Here is a 14746-nt window from a genome sequence, read left to right as displayed (position 1 = left end):
CAGACTGTGATTATATTCTTTAGTCTCGGATTGGCGTTTTGGGGCATTATAAGGCTACAGTATGTTCCCTATCAACATTACAGTCTTCATACTGTGAAATTGTCTTTTGATAAGTATATATATTCTATGAAGCAGCAGAATAGGTTATTAAAGACATTTAAGACGTGAAAAGAGGGAGAAAACACGTTAAAAATGTAAAGAAACACTTTAATAAACCAAGTTTGGTGAGGAGAGTCTCCACTGATTTATACCACTGCACACTTCAGTGAGCTACAACCTTATGTCAACTCAGCATTTTGAACACTATGGTTTTGTTAACTACGTAGGATCACACTGAGCTTTTCCTGTGCTCACACACACACACACACACACACACACACACACACACACACACACACACACACACACACACACACACACACACACACACACACACACACACACACACACACACACTCAGAGACACACACACACACACACACACACACTCAGAGGTCTGTGAAAGGTACAAGTCTTTTGAGAGCAGAGCGACTGTAGCTGCATTTAGTTGGAGATGGACAGCAGTTGAATCCTCAGAAGTTAACATTCACAGCCACATCGATGGGCTTCAGATGTGTCAGATGACGGCCTCGTGAATGAGTCACAGTCCGTAGTCTGAGGAAAGCTGATAAGACCCGGCGGAAGACCTGCTTTTCAACAGGAGACAGATGGAGTTGGAACAAAACACATCACACACACACACACACACACACACACACACACACACACACACACACACACACACACACACACACACACACACACACACACACACACAAGAGGGACACACAGACAAAAAGAAATCAGAGAATGCTTTCTAATGTCATTGTAAAAACTTGTCTGTGACCGTTGGTAAACAGATGTGCAAATGCTAATATTAAATAAAGACACACAGTTTTGCTTTGATGTATCAAAGTATAAAACACCGTAAAAGCAATTGTGATCTAAACAGATGACCACACTTTAAATATAACTTCAAATTCAGATGGGTGTTGTTACACAAACAGAAACAGTACAAGAAGTGAATACATATCACAATAGGGAGACCGGCTGTATTTGGAGACAAACATGGAGGGAGACTTTTGGAGCTGGTCTTACAAAGCAACACTTTTGCCAATTCAATTCTTCACATTGGCATAAGGAGTGTTTCGTGAGCAAACTATGCCAATTGCTTCCCCTGTTGAATTGCACAACGTCTCGAGACAGCTTGATGCCATATGTGACTGCCTGGATATGAACCAGGGTCTTTAAGCCAGCAAAAGACTCAACTGTTTAGACATTACTAGAACATCTCTATTAAAGCCATACTGTTCCTAAACAGCCCGTTTGGGCAAGCATGTTCCATTTCTTTATGTTTTTTACAAACGTGAGCCAAACCCTTGTCGTTATCACTTGTAGCAACATCCACCATATTGTTTTCACCATTAGGAAAAACAGATGAGGCTCTGACATGATGGCACACATCATTTTTGGCATAATTAATATGGTGGGATGGCCTAATTGTTTTCCACTCTTTTGTTTGCCATTTACCGAGTTATTTATGCATTTATCCATGTTGAATATCTTGTGAAAATCTCCAAGAAATGTGTTTTGTTCCATGGGTTTCTCGCGCTAATGCAACAGATGGATCCCCTGCAGCCAAGAAAACATATACCACTAAATAAAATATTCATATAAAAAAAAAAGGAACACCAAAATCCAATTAAAAGAGGTGTACTTGTCATGCGTTACAATACTGAATTGATTTTGAGTCACTTGGTCACATAAAATGGAAGCTTGTTTCCCAAGCAGTTAGAATCGAAAAACACTTTTTGTTCAAACCAAAGACTTTTGCTTTTGTAAAGCCAACAAAAAAAAGAACCAACCTTCAAATACTGAGTATAGCTCTTATTAGAGCCCCAGGTACTTAACAAAAGGTCCCTTGCTCTTCAGTCATGGGCCCAGGATTAGTTCCCCGTGGTGATAAAGCATCCACCCTGCCAAGGGGTCCTTGAACAAGGCACTTAACCAGGTGTGAATGTAAGGAGCACCTTAAAGAGAGGGATAAAACATTGTTGTCAGCACTGTGGTTGACTAAGCGCTTTAAAAAACACAATTTCCATTCAATTAAATTGTGCCAGTGCAGATTTTTATACCATAATTGCTTATTATACGGTTTAACCAAGCAAACACACTGAGCTTCATTGCTCCCCTTTCCCACTACAATAAAGATCACGCTCGGTTCGAGAAATAACACCCTAAAGCAAAGTCTTCACTGTGATTATAGATATGATGATGATGTTGATGGCTACCATCTGCAGCACCTAAGCACCTACAATCAAAGTCTCAAACAACAGACATGCTGCAGGGTGTAATTGCTTTAATACAGTGTTTTCTGACACAAGAGGCATATGATTATTTTTGTATACAACATCTACGCCCTAAAATAAAAACAGTGTATTTTTTTGGTTTGCAAATGTTTTCATTTAAAGAGGAATTAACACTTTTAACCCGTGGCAAAACACACCTTGGGTTCTGTCACTGCTATGATATGCTGGCAAGTTTATTTGTATATGTATCCATTGGGAAAGAAAGTAAATTGGTGTGAACAATATACACATGTGGCACTGCTGTGAATAATTGTCATCCAGCATAGTGTCTAAGTACCATGACACAAAGACAGAGGAAGTAATTGTTGATACCCCTGCAACCTTTAAAAACACATCGCTAAGCTTTTCTGCTTCCTTTTCTGTTTGGCTCTTCACTAAATATATCACAGAACTGTTTCTTACACTAGGTAACTCCTTCCATGGTACCCAAGCACACTCATTTAATTCAAGGCGCTGTACATTCCTACAAAATAATCTCCTGGGAGAAGATTTAGTGATTGATCTTCTCCAGGCTTTTCTCTCCTTCACGAAATTGTCACAGCGAGAAGCCCTGTGAGGCAATAGAAAAAAAATCTGGTGATCCATTTTTTAAAGTCTGATCTAAAGTGTTTCTCAGCTGTGTTTATGCCTTAAGAACAGGTGAAAAAAAACTTTTGCCATCATTTTCTTCTAAGTTCCTTTTTTTCTTCTGTGAAAATAGGTGTGGAGAATTAATGACGGCCCTATCTTTCTTTAGCTAAAATGTAATGTTACATATCTTGCAATCACACAAATTGAGAAATTAAAATTCACCTGAAAGCATGTTTACTTATTTGTGAGTGGTGGGCTTCAGCCTCTTGTGGCCAAAATAAGTATTACAACAACAAACATGTAAAATAATGGTAAAAAATATATATATATATCAACATGCACGTGTGTCAACAGACGGAGAGAAATGTAACTTCCAAAACCTATCGTGCAAAAGAGTTTTCACTTGTATATTAAGTCATAAAATCAGGAGAGAAAACAGTGAAACTCTTATTTATTTCCCTTTCCGTAGTGTACTGCTTCTAAAGAGAATACATTGCAGGAGATTTGATTGGTGCACTGCCCCACTGCTTCACCACCTTTTGAACCAAAGCTTTTGGACTCGAACGTACTAACTATCAGTTGTACTCCTTACAACAGGAAATTGGCTCGTTTGTACTGTACACCCAAGATAATAGTGCTCTTTTTTTTTACCTGACAGTTCTCTGTAGCCGACCATGCTCTCTGACCTCACTGGAAAGGCTCAAGCAAAAAGATTATTTTTCCCCTAGCAAGAATCAATATAGTATCAAAAAAAGCTTACACTGTATTTTCTGCTACCTTGGGTTGTTATTCACACTAGAAAAAAATATTAATTAATAAGTTGGAGTGTGCTCTAGTCTAGTAAATATTGTGATATACAGGTGGTACAGGTCTTTAAAATGTTGACAATGACATTGTATCATTTTCTGTGTGCTGACATCAGCTCTAACACGGAACACATCTGGTGCCTCAAGGGCTTATAACTTCACATGGTGCCATTTCTTCTCAAAAGACACTCTTTGTTATCATGGATGAATTACTGAATGGGTCTACCGGGTACAGGCACAATACACTCAGGGTGTTGGGGGGTCCCTCTGGCCTTCAACTGCTAAATGTCCCTCCAAAAGACATGTAGCAACCAGAGACACTTTTTTCTTTTCTTTTTTAAAACCATTTTTCTTTTTGTATTACTTTTAATATAGTATATTTTAATATTGGTTAATATTGTCTGCTTATCTGTATTATTGTGTTGCACTGTTGGAGAAGCCTGTGACATAAGATTTTCAACGACATAATTACTCTGTAGCTATGTTAGTTTGACAATAAAGAACCTTGAACCTTGAAAGTTATAAAATTACTATAGAAAAACATGCAATGACAACAGAGAGACCAAAACAACTATGAGGAGCCTGTCTTTAACTAGGAGCCCCTCTTAGTTCCACCTTTGCAAAACGACTATAAAGAGACACAAGCTGACCAAAGACTGACACACAATCCTTGCAAAGAGACAAAAGATGATATCAAAGAGACATTAATCGACCACAGAGAGAAACAAAAGGTATGGTCAGCATTACTGCAGGGGTACAGTAGATCACACATCATGGGGTTGTATAAAATGTCAGCTTGTATATAACACAGAGAAAAAGGTCCATGTATGGTATTCGTGCATGTTTGTATGCGAGTCAGTGACACAGACAGACACGTTCAATGACCCTCGATGCATACATTTGCGGACAGCTGTACGTGTGTCAGTCCATTTCATTTGCATGGTATAGCACTGCAGCGTATATGATTTAGTTAGTAATTAGGGAATAGAGACGTATCCAATTATTGGGGTTGTGAAATATCATCCTGTCTCAGTGGTTATTCCAGCACTGTCTGCACCCTGCATTATCATTACACCAGCTGCATATATGATTACAGTGTGAGCGTGTAAAAGAGTGGGAGAGAGAGGGAAAGAACCAGAGAAAGAGAGCAGGAGAGCAAATACAGTAAATATGTGTGTCCAGGAAAGGCGGCGTCTACAAAGGAAACTCATTTCTGCTCATTGTAGATTATAGGTGGCAGGACCACATGCCCGCAGGAGCTGAAGCCAAAGCCATTGCCGAGAGTCTCATGACACATCGAGTGCGTGTGTGGGGAGGCCAGGGTACTACTGGTACTACTTTTCTCTTCCTGTCTGACTTTAAGTACATGGACACACACACACACACACTCATTCAAAGGTAGGTACTACATCATCAATAAATTATACCACTCGTGCAGCGTTGTACATAAACTAAAAGACCATCAATCAGATACTGCTGCTCTCTCAAGGAGGTGTAAATACATAAAGGGGTAAACACACACAGCTGCTACAGTAGCATTGCTGTGTGTGTTTGTTCTTTGTGTGTGTGTGTGTGTGTGTGTGTGTGTGTGTGTGTGTGTGTGTGTGTGTGTGTGTGTGTATGTGTGTGTGTGTGTGTGTGTGTGTGTGTGTGTGTGTGTGTGTGTGTGTGTGTGTGTGTGTGTGTGCGTGTGTGTGTGTGTGTGAGTGTGTGGAGGTAAATGTGTAAACCTGCACAATCATATCTCACCCACTGAAACAGCCACCATCCGCTCTGCCTGTCACCACTGGAAACAAAGAACAGGGACCGTTGTATGTCAGCAACTGGAGAGCTGCTATCTCCAACCATCTGGGAAAGAGTAAAAGAAAGTGAATCTCTGAGGATGAAAATAAAAATAAAATACAGCTTTTAAAAGTGGAGGCAGACAGAACATTCCCTCCATAGCGTAGAGCTCTGTCATAAACCAAGAGATGGCTATCTGCTCTGGGAAGTGATGACAGACTCGACAGCAGCACAATGTGCATGTATCAAATATATTATGCATGCAAAGAATATATTGTGGCTGAAATTTTAATATGCATTTTAATTTCAGTCATATGTTGTTCCGAAGACACAACATCAATGCAAACTAAAAATATTATGGAGTGTGTATTAATCTCCCTGTGGACTCCTTTGTTTTGTTCCTAGCTCACAAACATACACCTGCCTCCAGCCCCTCCCTTTATAGTCTCCACCACACACACACACACACACACACACACACACACACACACACACACACACACACACACACACACACACACACACACACACACACACACACACACACACACACACACACACACACACGCACACGCTGACAGATATGAGGGAACGAGTGAAGCAGTAGTGAAGCTATTGAAGCAGGTGGAAATAATTTACAAGTTGCACATGGGAGCTGGAGGACGGAGCCTACTCTCGCATTCAGGAAGGTGGCGAACACATTTATCATGTCCTACAGTGCGCATGCTATAAGAGCTCACTTTTTGAGTATTTTGGCGATAGTATAAATGTTTATAGCACATCAGAGCGCAATAAAAACTCCAGCTTCTCTCATATGCCCGCCTTGAGATATGCATGCTCTTATCGCTGCTGACGGTTGCCTTGAAAAACTTGCCTGCACGGACTCCGCTGATCATGTAGAGAATTCCACAGCTCTCTGACAACAAAACCCATGCCACGGTAACTAACAGCCGCCTATCGCCGCCAGCCGCCCTGCGCCGACCTGATTGGACCCTCAAATTGACTGACGTGCTCCTCCGCGTTTCCCATTGGCGACGCGGTAATGGCCCCGTGACTGCGTTCCAATGAGACGCGCTGAAGGCGGAGCGCGTGGGCTGAGGCGCAGCTCTCCGTGGTACTTAAATGGAGCTGGTGCTGAAAAGAGTGAAGTACTAGCACGCACGACAGCCGGAGCGCCCGGTGCGCGGTGCGAAGAGTGAGACACATAAGTGTGAGAAGACAGAGGGAAGAACAAGAGAAGGAGGACAGAGGACCTTGCAGCCCTCTGTACTCATGGACCATAAGGATATTTAACCATTTGCCCGGGGAGAGTACAGGTATACTCTTTTTATCCACATTTTGCACCGTGCGTAAAGACGCAGGACTTGCATTCTCTAGCCTTACTCTTAAGCAGCTGCAACCCTCATACTATTTTTTTCTTCTCCTTTTTTTCTGCATGGGAATCGCAGGCTCGTTCACATTCCACTGGAATTAATGATTGACTAATGGGTGTGAAGGGAGCAAGGGGCAGCGGATCATTGATTGCGTTAGTGTACTCTTTCGGCTCAATAACACCAGAGAGCTCTTTCCCCTCAGTACAGGTGACTGCTGAGAAGTGATGAGTGCTTTCTTTGCCTCTTATCTATTGAGAAAAGGGATTAAAATTCAGCCAGGCGTCTGTGCATAATGTGTCTTGTTATATGAAAGCTCTATCTTACGCTATTGACACCCCTCTCTCTATCACTCTCTGCATCTTTCTCTCCCCTCGCAGACACCGCAGTCCATGCCTCTGCCTTGCCAGGTCATTGATGGGAAATCAACTGGATCGGATCACCCACCTCAACTACAGCGAGCTGCCCACGGGGGATCCGTCCGGGCTGGAGAAGGACGAGCTTCGGGTCGGCGTCGCTTACTTCTTCTCTGACGAAGAGGAGGAGGTGGACGACCGCACTCCGTCCGACTGCGGCTTCACCAAGGACCTCAGCCCGGCCGAAGAGGGACCATTCTCGGTCAACGAGGTGGAGTACTCAGCCTTCTGCTCCCAGGAATGCATCTTCTCCAAGCTGCAGGAGAACGAGGACTTGAATGTGTTCGCGGCCAAAACTTTGCTGACTATGTGCAAACCGGGGGACCTGCTGGAGCTAGTGGCCACGGCCCAAGCCCCCCACTGGGCCATATACGAGCAGGAGGACCAGGTCATTCACCTGCACAAGGGCGAGATCCGCAAGGACAGCCTGCTTGAGATCAGCAGTGGTCGCCACGGGAGGATAGTGAACAATCGGTACCGGTACCGGCCGCTTCCCCCTGACCTAGTGAGGCAGAATGCAGTGGGACACCTGGGCCTGAGCAGCGAGGAGATATGCTGGACCAACTCGGAAAGTTTCGCAGCGTGGTGTCGCTTTGGGAAACGGGAGTTCAAAGCTGGGGGAGAGGTGCACTCGGCGGAGCAGCAGTATTTCCTCAAAGTGCATCTGTCCGGCAGTGGGGTGCACACTCTGGTCTTTCGCAGCCTGGAGGACATGATCCGGGAGAGGAGGCGAGTGGACGCCAGTGGAATTCTCAAAGAGCTGTCTTTGGTTAACGGGGGCAAGGAGTGATCAGGGATTCCGTTTGATATCCCCCCCTTACCATTTCTCCCACACCCCCTCCCCATTGCGCACGGACGCACAAGCAAAGGCACACACAAGCACACAGACAGACGCACACACATGCAAGGACCTGTTGGTTTTGGACTGTCTGCTTGTTACGGATGGACCCCGGGCTGCGTCTGGACAACAGGCGCTCTGTGGAATTTGCATTAAATTTGCATTAGTGTTGAAAACTGCGAAAGAGCGGCCATATAAACAGACAACGCCCCTTCAGATAAGAATTCGTGCTGAGTGGGACACACGATTTCTGCTAAACCCATTGCCCCGAACTGCGAAAGTCACCTTTTACAGACCGCACATAGCGCACACGGCTCGGTTTCTGTTTAATTTCTCGGGATAATGGAATTGGCCCCCTCTCGGCGCAAAGGGCGCCTGCTGCGGCAGACCAGACGGTGAGAGGTGGGGAGGGGGGTGGGGGTGAAAGATAGGATCTGGGATGGCTATGGACAAGTCTCCCTTCTATTTTTTTACTGTTAGCTTTAAGACCGGGACTGACCATAACACAGATCCACTAATTCATAGACCTCTGACAGTCCCAGATGGCTACGCAGTTGCCTAAACAAAGCCTTTTGGCTTGATCGAGCTCCCCTTTTGCCATATCAAGAAGAGTATTGTCATTTTCACAATGCTGTCATCCTGCTCCACAGCACTGGATGTATGTGTACAATTGTATTCATATTGATTTCAATTTGAGTCCCTTATTTTTGTATTTACGTTTAGTGGATTTAACCCTGATCTCTGATTTTTGGTTGAAATAAATGGAGGTTGAAATATGAAAATAAGCACTGGGGTCTGGCAGGTGTTGTTTGGTCACACATAATTACTCTCACACAAACACATGATCTCTCACTCTCTCTCTCTCACACGTGCACATGGTGATATTAATTATTTATGCCCGAGTGCCTCCTGACCTGCCTTGAGGAAAATGGGCTTCATATATCTGCACAGTATTTGGAGGCAGTAAAATGGTCATCTGCATCAAAGCCATGAAGGTTTATGAAAAATCCATATTGGCCATTACATAGGCAGCTGTACAGAGTCAATGGGAACATGCAGTGTTTGGCTAAAGGCTATTTCCATGTCTGGGGTTTATCCTGCTGGTATTTCAACATTCACAGACATGTTGATCTCCAGATTATGTTTTTCCTCCCTCTCCCATTACAACTCTACACATGTTGGCCTCTAACATCCCATTTCACAACTGCAGTGTGTACAATATGTCCCTCCATATAATGCTTATCGTGATCAAACACATTGTGTTGTTATGGCACCTGTGTTGTGTCTCTGGATTGATGTTTTGGCTCCTCTGCTCTGAGAGTCAGACAGTGCCTTCCTTTTCTCGAGAGATCTGCTGTAGTATCAGTGACGTTGGGATTAATATCCTCGCTCTAACTTCTCGTGTCTCCTTGCATTTGCCTAATTGAGTCTGAAAGCACCAGCGGATGTGGAAGTGGATTTATGGCCATAGTCTTTGTTCTGCCTGCTACACCTGTGATTCATTGTTGATCATATCCAAGGGTGGAAGGGGTTTTCAACATAACGTTGCTGCTCTACAGCTTGTTTGGTTGTATCTGTTGTAGGAATCATGTATTAGCCTTATTGTGATCATAAATAACAGAGCAGTAGCTGGAATGGAAGACAAAGAGTTTGAGTTTGTGTGTGTGTGTGTGTGTGTGTGTGTGTGTGTGTGTGTGTGTGTGTGTGTGTGTGTGTGTGTGTGTGTGTGTGTGTGTGTGTGCGCGCACAGATGTTGCAATCTCCCCACTCAGACGTGCTTCACGTCAAAACACAGACTAATAAGCCGCTGATTATTGTGCCTTGAGAAGATTTTCTCCAGCTATTGACCCAAATACTTAATTTGATCGGCTTTGCTGTGAATGTATTGACACATTTTCTTCTCCTGTTAACTCCCTTTCCCTCTAATTCTCTTTAGCTTGTGTTGGCTGGTATATACAGTAAACAGTCTGGCTTTACTCTCCTCTCATTGTTTTACCTTTTTTTTTTGTAACTACACAGCAAAGCCACATTACAATCAAATGTTGTTATTGATACCAACTTTTATTGTGAAAATTGGCAAGATCATGTTAGTAGAAGTATTCAATCAGATGCTTTGGATTTGAAATAGGAATTTAGTCATCATTTAAACGCATTTTAATCATCCAAACATGTGATTCTTGCTAACAATCATCTGTTCTATTTTATAGTTGATCTTGTTTTAACCGCTGATAATTGTTGAGTACATTTTTCTAAAAGGATACATGTTGAATAGATAGGGGTGTAACGGTTCACAGAATTCACGGTTCGGTACGTACCTCGGTTTGGGGGTCACGATTCGGTACGGGTTCAGTACAACAAGAAAAAGCAAAAAGAAGTCCCAAATGCATAATTCCAGTTTCAGTGTAAAAATAAGGAACTCTAATATTTTGAATAATTAACTGTATTACACAGTGAAAAACAAAGCACAAACAGTATCACACACACACTCAGATGGCCATATTATCTATAATGGCTGATATCAAACAAAAAGGTTTCATCAAGCTGTAAAACTAAAAATAATGTCTTGAAAATGTTTCAAAATAAATAATAAGAAAGTGTTTCCAGGGCGCATTGCCGTTGAAATATATATGCCAATAGCTTCCGTTATTTATTTTGGTCTCTCTGCTTTCATGTCTATTGGCTTCTTAAAAACAGCGGGGATAAGCTGTTGAACTGCTGTTGTCTTTTGTCGGGCTCCGGTGATTGGCAAATCTGGGTGATGCCTTCTGATATGATTTAGCATGTTTGGCGTGTGTTACCATTAGCACGCCCCCTGGATTATATATAGTGTAATGGATACTGCCCTGAGTGACAGCCTTTTTTCCCTTCATAAAAAAAGGCGTATTCGTCGTGTGACTGCATGTGCCGAACCGTGACGGTTCGGGACGACTACGGATACCGTTACACCCCTATGAATAGAGATTGCCCTAGGCGGGTGATTGTGTGTGTCTGTGTGTGTGTTTGCAGGTGTGTGAATGCGTCAGAAATCCCCCTGTAGGTTTGAAAAATCAGGGTAGTGGGGCAGCCGGTGTTAGAGTTTGTATGCATGTTTGTGGTCTGTGACTAATAGGCCTCTGAAAAAGATGTTCTAGTGTGTGTTTGTGTTGCTTCCAGGCAGATAATGCACACCACATTGTTAGCTTGAGAAGAGACTTCCTCTATTTGACACGACATCGCATTCGTGTGTCAGTTTGGCTCTATGTCTGTGCGTGTGTGACAGTGTGAAACCTAATTATCAAAGCTGTTTCAGGTTATATATATCATTTAAATAAATATATATATATATAGGGAGAGTATATTGGCCATATGTTGTTTGCAGGAATATTCATGTAGGGCTTCATCTTTGTATCCATCAGCGACAGTGTGAGAGTAAACGCTGTTACTAGGGCAACTCAAGCCACTATCATGCTGTACATCCACTTAGGTCGTGTGCCTGCATGCGTGAGTGTGTGACCGTGCAAACCCTCCACAGCTTAAAGCTAGTAGTTAGCGTTAATCGCTACTCATGTAAGACAAACATATGACAACCAAATCTGCCTTTCTTTCTCCATCACACACTGACTCACTAGGGACCGGCTATTGTTCCTTTGTGTGTTGGTATGGATGCATTCAATGGGGTTTGACTTCATTTTGTGTGTGTGTGTGTGTGTGTGTGTGCATCTGGACAAAGCGGATCGCAGCTAGCCTGCTGCCAGCTAAAGCAGCGGTCTCAGAGGAGATGTTCTGGGGAGGAGGGAACAAGACAGAGTATCCTGTCTGCTCGATGCCTTTAAGAGGATCTCCCTCTAATCTAGACACTGGCCTGGACTCCCAGTAGGCTTCAATGTCTTGTCCTCCCCCTCCCTGCTTTATTTGAACAACAACGACGGCACAGCTGGAGATGTAAATGAGGCAGTGGTAAATGGGTTACATGCTGGTAAAACGTTGCTAACAATGGCTTCCCCTTAACATCTGTTGTAAATTGTGTGCATACAATCTATGTAGTATTTCAATGTTTGGAGCAGCACATTCATACTGACATTTAAAACTAATCATATGCTGCAACACATTTCAAATAAGATGGTGATCAAGCTCTTACATGCTCTCAAAGCATAGTCTTTGTGTTGTATTTTATAGGTTGGTACTGGACAGGTGCTAGTGTGGTTATTCCTTTAAGTTGGAATCTGTATGCAGCAGACCATCATCAGTTTTTTTCTTACTGAAATAACTTGTTTTGCACACTATTACATTTCAATAGATACTGGAGATATTCTATATATTTTCTTCACCAGGAAATAACCAAAACCAACAGTAAATAAATAAATAGCTTTATTTGTTGGATAAAACTGTTAAAAACACATAATTGAGCCGGTAAACACTCACTAGAACACTAAACATACAGCTGAAATCTATCCCAAATACGCTATTAACTCCTTTTTAAGTAATGTTTGTTAAAAAAACAACAGTGCCCAGCTGTTTTAGTAAACTATTGAGCCTTTTCCTAAATGAAAGGTTATGTTTGTGAGCTGATTTCAAAGATGAACAACTTGATGTTAAGGCTAAGAGCCCAGAAACAGCTTAAGGATGATTAGGATTAATGACAGGAATGTGCTTCCAAAAAAGCTTTAAACCAAACAGTGTTCGAGAAATCTAGGACACTTTCAGTCACTTGGATGAAGTTAGAACATATTAGTCAGTCTACCTTCATCAAGTAAGATTCACGTACGATTAAGACTACTGTACCTTATTTATGCTAATACATTAAGTTAGTAGAGACCAATAATACATGTTATAACGATGGTAAAGTAACTCCACCTCAAGAGAAACTTTAATTGTATGTAATAGCAGCCTTGCACAGTGTGTGTGTGTGTGTGTGTGTGTGTGTGTGTGTGTGTGTGTGTGTGTGTGTGTGTGTGTGTGTGTGTGTGTGTGTGTGTGTGTGTGTGTGTGTGTGTGTGTGTGTGTGTGCTCGCGAGTTTGTGTTTGTCTATGTGCTTTGTGGGAGCTTAAGTGTTCTTATACTTGCAAAGGGAGACTCCTGGGGAAACAGGGGACTCCTGCTCGGTAGGGACAAGTTGTAACATGTTGCAACAGGTAAATGTTTCCGTTGGAGCGGAGCACACAGACATTCCCACACTACTGGAAACAACCTGCAGGCCCCGCCCAGCCCAACGTGCAACAGGTGGACTAACTGACATGCAAAATAACCGCCTCTGTTTAAACGACCTTTGTCCGCACCTGCACTGTGAATGGAAAGCTATACTTAAAACCTGTTTGCTCAATTTAAATTCACAATTGTATCACTCCTCAAAAGCAATGCAGACAGACACAAACTGTTTGAGTGTGAAAGATAATAGAGAGTTTGCTTGAATTTGCACTGTAACTGTCGATTTGTATTTTTTGTACCGAGAGCAAAGATATATTTTTGTCTAATGTGGGTATACATGCTATATTTTTTTGGAATATGTGAAAGAAGTATCCAGATAATTTACTTAAAATGCAATGTTACTCTCTCAGTGCCTTGTCCTCGATACTGTTGTGTAGTTAAGCCTAAAGCAGCATAACATGGAAGTAAAGTTATTCCTCAAAATTGTACTAAGCGCAGGACTTCCGTAAACACTTTCCACCTGAATAATCTTTAGGGGAATTGTTCTAAACATCTGTTCCTAAAGCAAGAACTTTATGAAGTCATTGTTTCTAAGCAAAGTGTAATGTGTTTTGTTAATATAGTATCTAGTATAAGGCCAGTTGCAAACAACCTTTAGGTGATAAAACCAACCCGTAACATTTCTCTACAGCTCATAAATGTTCTATTCTCGGGCATGTGCTCCAACATTTGACTGTGCTTCGCTGAGTTTAGGGTCTGAGTGGCCTCAGGGTATGCGCTCCACCACAGCTGCACCCCTTCAGCCTCTCCACCTCTGTCAAGAGACAATGAAAGCTAAATGTCAGGAGCATATTGTCGGCAACCTCTTAAAACATGTAGTGGAAGAGTACCTTTCATTCATTGAGTTGAATAGCTTTACGGACCTTATACTGTGTTCACTGTGTTGCTCCAAAGACGAAGACATTTGATTTGGAACAGGAGAAATAATCATCCTTCAAGGAAGTCAAATATGCTCAATATGATATTTGTCAGGTGAAAACCAATACAGACACAAATTAAATGAAAATGTTTGACCTCAGTTGTAATTTCCCATTCCCTTGAGTTTCATTCACGAACATTTTGTAAATGTCTCATCACATTTCCTATTGTGTCTCTCATAATCAGTGTTTTTCAAAGCTCCAAAAATCGTCTCAATTCAACAGCCACGAGCGACTCCAAACATATTTGCACATAATAATCAACAATTTGGCAATAAAACATTCATGTATTCCATGAAAACATTCCTAACAAGAGAATACGATTTGAATATCTTTGTTTAATGAGGATGAGTTAATTTAGCGCCCCTGTGGAGGTCAGACGGAGCAGTGATTCGCTGTCTGGTCTATCGCCAGCAGGTCTATCAGAGGGTTTAACCTCGGGTTGACAAATATC

At 42.3% G+C, this 14746-nt stretch overlaps 1 protein-coding gene and 1 long non-coding RNA gene across 2 annotated transcripts; one reads left to right on the top strand and one right to left on the bottom strand.

Moving 5' to 3' along the window:
- Window positions 1–449: 449 nt before the first annotated feature.
- On the bottom strand, window positions 450–5623 carry LOC117492188. The gene is made up of 3 exons (XR_004556836.1): window positions 5534–5623; window positions 1905–2069; window positions 450–686 (listed from the first exon to the last, which is right to left on the bottom strand). It is a non-coding gene; the product is annotated as an uncharacterized LOC117492188 (long non-coding RNA).
- A 1088-nt stretch (window positions 5624–6711) lies between these two features.
- Window positions 6712–9186, top strand: lratd1 (LRAT domain containing 1). The gene is made up of 2 exons (XM_034142280.1): window positions 6712–6882; window positions 7317–9186. Exon 2 carries the CDS (start codon window positions 7354–7356, stop codon window positions 8140–8142), a length of 789 nt encoding a protein of 262 aa, XP_033998171.1. The 5' UTR covers window positions 6712–6882; window positions 7317–7353; the 3' UTR covers window positions 8143–9186.
- The last annotated feature ends 5560 nt before the right edge of the window (window positions 9187–14746 follow it).

Source organism: Trematomus bernacchii, unplaced genomic scaffold, assembly GCF_902827165.1.
Source record: "Trematomus bernacchii unplaced genomic scaffold, fTreBer1.1, whole genome shotgun sequence".
NCBI classification, from domain to species: domain Eukaryota; kingdom Metazoa; phylum Chordata; class Actinopteri; order Perciformes; family Nototheniidae; genus Trematomus; species Trematomus bernacchii.
The sequence above is the reverse complement of the archived record's forward strand: the minus strand, read 5'-3'. Positions and strand labels throughout refer to the sequence as shown.